Raw genomic sequence first — 9995 nt, 5'->3', positions numbered from 1 at the left:
CCTTCCCTCCCCTACCCGAAACAAGTTGTTTATTCACTAGAAAAAGCTCTCTCTCTCTGTTTAAAAAAATATATGTGGAAGATCTTCCACCTATCATGGGTTCAGTTGACATTTTATTGGTTTAAATGGTGCGAATTGGCCACACATCTCAGTGAATGGCTGCAATAGCTGGCATTTAAACACTTCGGCTTGCATCGGCCAGGTAGGAGTCGCTTGCTGGCCACAAATCTCCCATTACAGTGTCCTCTGCCATCCTGCACGCAGGGATTAATAGCAGCTTTCTGCTTTTTAGGTTAGAGCTGATCCAAGAGGGCCCAAGAGAAAGGGAGAGATTCCTAAATAGCGTGACTGACAAGACTGTGAAGAGGGAGTTTATTCAGAGCATTATCTAACTCATTCTTTGGCGAAGGAAACTCATCTACTTTTGAGACTTAAACTTCTAAAGAAAACTGCTATGATCTAAAGAGATTGGCCATAAAACTATTTGTATTGAAAACTTAGCCAGCACGCCTTTAGTGAACTTCATTCATTAACATTCTTCCTGGCAAGGTTTCCATATCTCAGTGTTCATTTTATACTTTAATTTGGTTAGTAGGTCTTTGTTTAATCGTCCTATTGAGAGGAGAACAAAGAAGGTTTAGGTGATACAGTGAAGTAATACACTATATTTTATCTCTGGAAAGCCCAGACAAAGTCAGCAGGCTCTGATACCCTCTGATTCGTTGTTTTTTTTTTTTTTTTCCTCTTCCAGGACATTCGAAATCACAAATCAGTTTCGGAGCATAAAGATCCTCACTGTACTGAGCTGCGGACACCTTCAGAAGAGAAACAACTTGTCAAGCAGAGAAATTATGCTTTGAGCACGACATACAGCCCCGAAGGAAGATTATCTCCAGAAAAGTGCATCTCCATTACTCTGGGGATGGATGTTCTGCATTTATATCTCTGCCCTCCAATAAAATCTGTAGTCAAGATATATATTTTTTTCCATTTCTGGGCTTTTTGCTTCCTGTCTCCATATTAACATCATAGTATTTTTTTTTTCTGGGGGAAAAAAACTCGTTAGCAGTGATTTTGCTTAAGGAATATTGCGTTTTGCAGTGAGGATGTTGCATTGCTGTTTTCTCCAGCAACCTGCAGGTATAGGCTGCCCTAAGGAAGACTTAAAAACTAGTCAGGATAATAAAAAAGAGCTGTTTTCTGATAGATGTAGCTGCTCCCTATCCCTGAAGCTGGTGGAGCGTGAGCGGGGAACTGCTCAGCTGCTGTAAGCTGACACAGCTCCAACTGACTCCCAACTGACTCTAGATAGAAATCTGGCCCTAGAGTAAAGGCAGGATTCAACAAGCTTTTCTCACAGAATGGCTTTTTGCACTATTTTCTGGAGTATTTCCTACCAATACACATTGTGTCGCTTAGAACCACTCCATTCCACGCACTGGTAAAGGGGATTGTTGCATCTGCCTTCTCTTTATATGAACACCATGACAGTGAGTTGTCTTCTCATTGAAATTCCTAATTCTCCACTTCCTAAACCTTTTCAAACAGTTTTGTTCATAAACTTCCAGTTGGCTGTGAAAAGAGATGCTTTCCAGAGGCAGTGCTCGCATCCTCTTCCACAAAGCCACTCCCCCAGACAGGTAAAGCACGCAGAGATCCGATGCTCTTCCATGCAGATCAATGAGCAAAGCAACCCCCAGCCACCCTCACTGGAGGAGGATGCTGTAGGTCAAAATCTAAATCACAGTTGGACTCAAAAGAACAAAAATGCTTGAATGTAAAGCGAACAAACAAACGAAACAGCCCTGATTCTGTCAGAGCTTATTAAAAGGAAAGGAAATATAAGCCATGAGATTATGAAAGCAAATGCATAGATTCTGGTCTTTTTTTATATTTTTTTCTGAGGAAAGAAGATCCATACCCACCCCGTGCTCAGAGGACAACCATCTTTGGAAGCCAATAGCTCTTTTATGCTCCCAATTCCTGGTCTACACCAGCGTAAGTGAAAGGGGAGTCAGGCTCTTCACGGCTGCTGCCCGAGGTTGCTCCGAAGCGATGACCCGGAGGTGAAAGGCCCCTTCTCCTGTTACTAATCCCGTGAGCCACACAAGCCTCCTGAAAATGATTCTTCGGTTTTATTACCACCGAGGTCATTTATGAAATCATAAAACCCTGGGTAGGAGACCAAGCTGGCAGGCAGCAGCAATGCACGGTCACAGAGATCTCTGTCCCACGGTAGAAATGATAAAAGTTCTGCCCTTCTTCCACGCACCCTGAATAATTCAGTTGGTTAAATGTGAGAAGTTGTGATTAACTGAGCGGAGGAGGAAATAGATAAACAACTTACCAAAAGCTAGTTCTTTATTATTGCAACCAGAAATGACCAAAGACTGCATATTTTGTATGTCTGCGTATTACATGTGGAGTAAAACAAGAATCAGGTTTGAAACATTCAACAATTCAGAATAAAAAATAGCAAACCCAAGAACTTTCTTGAATAACACACGGACTGGTAATTACCAGGGACAGAATATAAATGAAGTGGCATTGAACAAAGAAGGTAACAGTGCACTTTTAATAAACCAATTTCATCCATATCTCCACCGATTTGCAATTTAACAGTTCTATCAGCAAAGCCTCATTTCCCTAACTAGACCGGTATGTTTAAAAACATGACTAATTCATTCTCATTAATATCAATTTGGATGCATTTAAAAAATAACCCTTGATATCTGTGCAACAGGTTAAAGGGCCATATGCTCAAACCTCAGACGTTTCTCACTGCACAGTCTGAGGTATAAATATCCCCAAATGAACCAATGAAGTCTAAATGCTCCCTATGGCATCAGAAACAATGGAATTTATTCTTATATTTTGTTTAGCTCTGAGACCCACTGTTCCACAATATCTAATACTGCTTTTGTTTTTTTTTCTCTCTGTGATTTTTGCCTTCATTTAAAATACAGCTCATATTCATTCTGCTGGTCTTTCCAAGGGGACGCACAAAGCAGAGCAATGTGTCTCTTGGTCTTAATGGCAGCTGGCACGTCCTTCACCCCAACGCAAGCCTGGCCATTTTGGCAAACTCAATACCACTTGTTAAAAAAAAGAAGAAGAAAAAAAAAAAGCTAGAGCTCCAGCTACAGATTAACACACTGGAGCTACCATTAAAAGTGCAGAGCCCCTGGCCTAAGCCCTCAATTCAGAAGGCATTTAAGCACATGTATAACTAAGTGTGGGAACAGTCTCCTTGAAGGCAATAGGATTACTCACTTCTTAAGAAGTTACCACATGTTTAAGTATCTGAATCAAGGCCTAATTATGGTGCTGGTTGACTTCTCGTGCGCGCACCACTGGGGCAGATCTCGCCAATCCCTTAAAGCCACAAGGACAAGCGTGTGTCACACAGGCTTTTAATAGCTGCTAGGTTTGTCTTCTGAGGCAAACAAAAATAAAAATCCTCATGCCCTAAAAAATAAAAAGGTACTTTATAAATATCAGGTATTTACACGTGTGAAACTCTTTTAATGGGAGGTGGTTTTACGCACCCGTGAAATGTACAAGCAATGAAACGGTACATTGACGAAGACTAAAAAACAAAACCAAAGTATAAAATATATTACAGGTCCACCAAAATAAATTCACACGGAAGAAAAAAATCGACACAATAGAAACTTTCCTTTTTAAAAAATAGAAGATATATCACAAAAGCTTGAACATGTTTATTTTATGTTAGTACTAAAAATCAAGGGAAAAAGCTTCTTATATTCTTGTCACAAAAATATTTACCAGCCACTTTTTATTTCCACGTTATGATTATCTGGCTCAGCAGGAGTAGAGGCTGAACTGCACCCAGACTAAAGAAATCATTCCAGAAGGTCTTCTAGGTTTACAATTACTGCAATTTTACATTTTCGGTCTCCTCTCAGCACCTTACCGCAAAGGTTTCAGAGGAATAAAAAACAAATCAAGAAAGAATAGGACAGCTATCTGTATTTACAACATTCGTCTTTGTTGCTGCCGAGCCACAGGAGCGGTACCATTAACTACTGAAGTCCTCACACCGCTCTGTGCAAAAAACGGCCCTCCGTAGGCGAAAGACAGCATCAGAATGTACCCAAATCCACCCCCCTGGGCTCGCACAGCCTGAGAAACGCAACAGCCCCCAAACGGACAACAGATCCTTGCCCCCAATTCACTCCAGAGTCAAACCCATAACACCCGATGACGGAGGGTGAGACGCGAGCACACCGCATCCCTCTGCGACGGAGTCAGGGCAGAAGCGCTGAAGCGACCGCACGACTTCAATCCACGGCCAAGTCTTCAGTGTGCTCTGTGCTTCCTTTTCTTGTGTTTTTTATCCTTCTTCTTGTTGGCACACTTGGAGCAGAACCATTGCATCTCTTCTGGGGGTGCAGCCGTAATTCCGACGCAAGGCCTGTGGAGGACAGGAAAATAACGTGCCGTCTTGATGTTACTGCTATTTCTTGCCCAAATCAATTAAACTTTTCAGTGAGAGATGGGATCTGGCCTTCTACACGTCCCCCCAATTACTCTAGCAACTATCATTACACTGACGAATATTATGATCTAGAAGAAATGCAAAAAAAAACTTGCTTTGAAACAAAAAAATGTATGGAAATGACTCTCCAATAAGAAATCACTTTAACAGAAAACATGACATAATATGCTAGAATTAAAATAATTTCAAATGCTTATTTAATACATCTGCAAAAAAAAAACCAAACCCTTATGATTTTACGTAGCTGTTAAAAAAATGCCTAAAAAGTGATTAATTCCCTTAAACCATTTATAAGAGCTGACATTTATATTACATTTATTATATTCATACAATGCTCCGTAACTTGAAATGTCTATCTGTATATACTGTGCTCACAATCCTGCACTTCTCACAAAATTACCAGAATCAGCAATATTTCCTGGTCGTTCCAAAAACAACCGTTATCACCAATCCCCATTAATTAAAGTAACGCTCCTTCACAGTTTAAAATCTGCTTTTTCAGATTCCAGAGAAACAGAGATAAAAGTATCTTCCAGATGATTAAATTGGACACAGCAAAACCATTCAAATACGCCCAGCCTCATGAACAACAACAACAACAAAAAAGGTTTTAATAATATAGCCACAATCTGCAAGGAAACGGCAGAACAGGATGGATGAGAACAACTTACCAGTGATACCAATCATCGCAGTCATCACAACCTATCATTGGACTGCCATCATCTGGCTTGTTACAGCCAGGACAGAACCAGATCTGGTTACCCCATTCATCTCGGATCTGATGCAAAGAAAAGGAAAGTTAGCTGGTTTTAAGGGCTAAGCAGGCAGTAAAATCAATCTTACAAAAAAAAAAAAAAAAAAAAGAAAAGAAGAAAAGAAAAAAGAAATAAAGCAGTTTGTTGTTTATTCCAAGAAAGACTTTTCTAATAGCTCACTACCCTTACTTATGAATTACTCCTCGTTGTATGTGTTCAGAATTATGTTTTAATTGATTTTTCCTATCCTGCACTGGACAGCAAAAGCATGCATTTTTCTGCATTGTCCTGTAAACCAGCAAAGCCAGTTATACCACCCGACCTATGCACAGTCATTCACATATAGCAGACAGGCTTAGTGACACAATTACTTCTCTGTCTATACTACCACGACCAGAAGACTTTTAAAATTCTACCCTGTTAATGGCTAGAACGGGCTACAGCAGGCTCTTGTGTGAGATAACAGTCTTATATGCATGTAACATATACAGTGCCATGTGTATATATTGCTTTATTACTTATTAGCCAAAGTCTTCAGCTCAACTAGCTGATAAGATCAGGATATAAAAAAAAGTTGTTACTGAGTAACTTTCCATTCCCCTTATGACATTTATGCCATGGTACCATTTACTAAAGGGTAAATGAAACAAGAGAGGCAGATCATTTACAGTATTAGACGGCTGCATACTGGATTTATCATATTCAGAATTTTATTAAAAAATGTTTACATTTATATCCTGCTAAAGCTGTATTTGTATTTTTAATTTTCAAATGCTTTAGTACTTTTTTGTTTTGTTTTGTTTTGCATACATGAAAAACGCCATAAAGTTCATTCAAAGGAGTGTAAAATAACAATATGAAGTACAAAATATCCATGGTATTACCCTGATTTCATCATTTCTTTATGGAGATTTGCACATTATAGCCGAATCTAAAAATATGAACCATTTTGTTCTCAGCTTTTGTGCATTAGTGCAGTTACACACATCTAAGACAATAACTTTTTCCTATCTGCAGAGCTTACAAACGTAGTATTAGAAAGCAGTAGATAAAAATCCCCAAATGCTCTTAGGGGAAAAAAAAAAAAAAAGCCAATACATGGTGGTCTGTACATCTTACACCACTGCCAGAAAAATCAATAGGAATATACCAAAGCTGCAACCAACACATCACTCTCGACTGACTCCTCTTAAAGCCCTGATTTTTTTGTGATCTAAAACTAGAAAATACAAAGCCCAGGAATATTAAGCAGGAAACAATCCCTTTCTGACAGCAACGTGCAGCAGGCAATGCCATATGACAAACTGAATTTTAAAGCTCATTGCATTGATCATTCCTATCTACACATCTGCTCTCCATTTGTGGATGCTGATGCTGGGCAGGTGCTGCCAGTGTTAGACACTGCTGCCTGATGTTGCTCCACCAGAATATGGACTTTTTAACTTTTCCAAACTTAATTTTCCAGGGGGATGCTTTTCTGCAGAATGCTAGCTTTCAGAAGATCACGGGTTGGAGAGGGACAGGGTGGTCTACATCCACTGCAACCTATCTGGATTTGTTAAACAAGAACTTGGGCTGCCGAATGAGATGTCAAAATATTGCCTAACTTCTTTTTCCTTAATGGGTCGTGGAAGAAGGGACAGTATGTGACTGCTGAATGCTATTTTAGTACAAACCATTTAGAGTTAATGATCAGAACGCATTTACTGAGATACTATCCTGCAGGGAAATCCCACATCATATATTTTAACTATAACATCGTCCTTCTGTCCTTCCCTCCGGAAGGGAGTTGTGTACCTCTGTCACACTGGCTCCAATCCTATCTCTAGAAGAGCTTTCCCATGTGACCTTGGGAAAGCTGTTTCATCATTCTGTGTCCTGATTTCCTTCCACAGAAGAAGCTATTATTATTCCTTTTTTTCCCCCAACTTCTCTTTCAGTTTTTTAACTTAGAAACTTCTCACATCAGGAGTCTCTCTGTCTGCAAAGGTACTCGGATCCTAACACAATAAAGCCCTGGTTTCAACTGTAAAAGAAAAAAACAAATAACCCAAAGCCTACTGAATAGAATCCTCCAATTTCTCCCCAAGGCACTAAGAGTGTTACCACTGAAACACTGGCCTTAGGACAAGTTACAGGTTTTCCTTCCTTAAACACCCATCACCTCTAAATTATTTGCCTCCAGTGCTTACTGGGGAAAATTGGATCTACTACAGTATTTTGAAAATGTTTCTCTCCTAGAGAGAATTGCAAAGCTTCTGGACACTACTGTAATAAGTAAAGGTGGCATCGCACTTATGCATAAAGGAGGTGAGGATGCATATCTTTGGGACAAAGATATGCACAGCCTATGTGAGGTAGTCGAATACTGTAACCAACTCTGGAGTGAAATGTAGCAGCTGTTTAAATAGAGACCAGTAACATGATACAGCAGTTTAAGTCAAGCAGGGAAGAGCACCTTCTCCATTAGAAACAGCAGGGTAGATTTACACTAAGAATCATTATAAAAACAGGAAGGAGAAAAAAAAAAAAAAGAAAAAAGAAAAAATCATGCACACATTGCAATCGAAGTACAGAAAGCTCTGTAATAAAAGCAAGTTTCAGGTGTTTTAAATGGTGAAAGTTTTAAACTGGTACCCGCTGTAGATAAGCAAGGTGTCACCAACCAAGCTGGAACTTAGCCAGGGCAGGGAGGATTACAACACTGCTGCTATTGTTGGTGGTATCTGCTGCTCTTCGGTGATTAGAAATGGTAGGACTACCACCTTACACTGCACCTAGAGTAAAAATTTTCCATAGCAGAACAGTCCTAGCCCTTCCCAGAGGTGTGTCCATGCTCTTTTAGAGAACGTAGCCCCTTCATTGTGTTGGATGGGAGATCTAGGCAGTCTGATCTAGTGGGTGGTAACTCCATCCATGGAAGGGGGGTTGGAACTGAATGGGCTTTAAGGACCCTTCCAACCTAAGCCATTCTATGTGGGGTAATTAAGAAGTTTTAATGGTGCCAAAGAGAAATCACATTCAGAGCAAATGTCTACAAACTCAGATGCACAAATGAGCAGTTTCTGTATGTTGGAGAAAGCAGGATAGAGAACAGTGCACTCTGCACACTTCAAATGAGGGCTAAGTCAGATTCTTCTGCCTGACAGCAAAATCTATGGCGAGTTTGACATTTGAGGTTTCAATTTAGGGCTATGAAAGTATCTATAAAAAAAACGTCATGTCCAAAAATATATTGCTCCAGGTGAAAATTCCAAGTGGGATACAACTGGGCTTGTTGGAATTAATTTAAATGTTGAGCTGGGAAGACAGAAAAAAATTAGCCCAAGTAATAGTGTTTTAATCATTAACCCTTCCAAGCAAGTGTGTGGAAGCAAGGGCCAGAGCAGAGAGTAACATCACAAGTTCAGTGCCATCAGTTTGAAGTGATGAGTCACCTGAAGCTCAACAGTTCAGGAGATGAATGTCACTGGGACAACACATCACAGCACGTGCCACCTACCACGTAAGTACTGACGGTCTCAGTCACCACGCTCCTAACAGGTGCTTTGGAGCCTCCAGCTGCAGAGACGGCTGGGGATGCTGGTGGAAGTAGGGCAGGTGAGACTGTAGGCTGTGGAGGAGCGGGAGCTGGAGCTGGAGGAGGGGTGACGTGCACAGGAGCTGGTACAGGTGATGGCACAGGTGGAGGTGTCTTGGGTCGGCTCACAGGAGTAGCAGGTTTGGCCTCTGGGGCTGGCACCACTTTGCTGATGACTCTGTAGGACCAAAAATGGGGATCGTTAGGAGTTGATGAAGAAGAAGGCAATGGTTGATCACGGGGTAGATATAAAGAAAATATAGTACAGCTAATCCACATCACCTTTAAGTCAGCAAAGAGGCTGTTTCAACCAAACACAAGGAACGCTCTTATTGCCACATCCATCCACAGACCCTGACTACAGGACAGGATGAAGTACAGAGCTATTACAAAGTGAATGCCAGGACAGCCTGAACCACTCTATAGCCTGCTGTCATATAAATATTCTCTGTGGCTTTACTAAACCTTGTTTCGTTAAGTTTTATTACATTAGCTCAATTTGTGGGAAATATTAGAAAGGAAAGTTAATCAGCTGTGAACAGCACTGATTTTAATCTTCAAACTGCGAGACGATATCATCCTCTTAAGATTCTACATTAGGGGGTTCTGCAAATATTTGCTAGTTTGGTATTTCTTTCCTCAAATGTTTACGTAATCAGCAGTAGATCTAGTCAGGACAAATAAATGACGCACATTATACACTCTGCAGTTAAAATATTGCTACTTACTTGAGTAGCTGAAGTAGACAGGATGTAGCTCTAGTAAATACAAAGTATAGAATAATCTTGCTCAGGAAGGGGATACATGGAGGACCCAATATTTACTAACGAATGTTAGTATATAGCGTTATTGATGTGCATACATTTTAACAGACAAGGCCCTCACTATAAGACTCTGGACTAGAAACATAGCGAGAAGCAAAAGGACATTTTAGAAAACAAAACAGAAAAACCCCAAACAAAACACTGGATAGGACTATTTGTTTTTACCACATTTTGGTAAATCATTTAACTTATTTACATTTGAATGGTAACTGTGGGAGTACAATTAATTTGTGTAGGGACTGGAGGAAGAAGGAAAATTAAAGAAAGGTTAAACATTCCAGAGAGGAGGACATCTAAGAAAGAAAAGAAAAGAA

At 40.2% G+C, this 9995-nt stretch overlaps 1 protein-coding gene across 1 annotated transcript in view; it reads right to left on the bottom strand.

Annotated features, from left to right (window-relative positions):
• Window positions 1–2923: 2923 nt before the first annotated feature.
• The window catches only part of TAF3 (TATA-box binding protein associated factor 3), a 112523-nt gene continuing 105451 nt past the window's right edge, over window positions 2924–9995 (bottom strand). Inside the window, 3 exon segments of the mRNA XM_010714491.1 lie at window positions 2924–4438; window positions 5194–5300; window positions 8780–9035. Coding sequence (XP_010712793.1) covers window positions 4324–4438; window positions 5194–5300; window positions 8780–9035 — 478 coding nt within the window. The 3' untranslated portion in view covers window positions 2924–4323.

Source organism: Meleagris gallopavo, chromosome 1 (genome assembly GCF_000146605.3).
Source record: "Meleagris gallopavo isolate NT-WF06-2002-E0010 breed Aviagen turkey brand Nicholas breeding stock chromosome 1, Turkey_5.1, whole genome shotgun sequence".
Taxonomy (NCBI): Eukaryota; Metazoa; Chordata; class Aves; order Galliformes; family Phasianidae; genus Meleagris; species Meleagris gallopavo.
The sequence above is the reverse complement of the archived record's forward strand: the minus strand, read 5'-3'. Positions and strand labels throughout refer to the sequence as shown.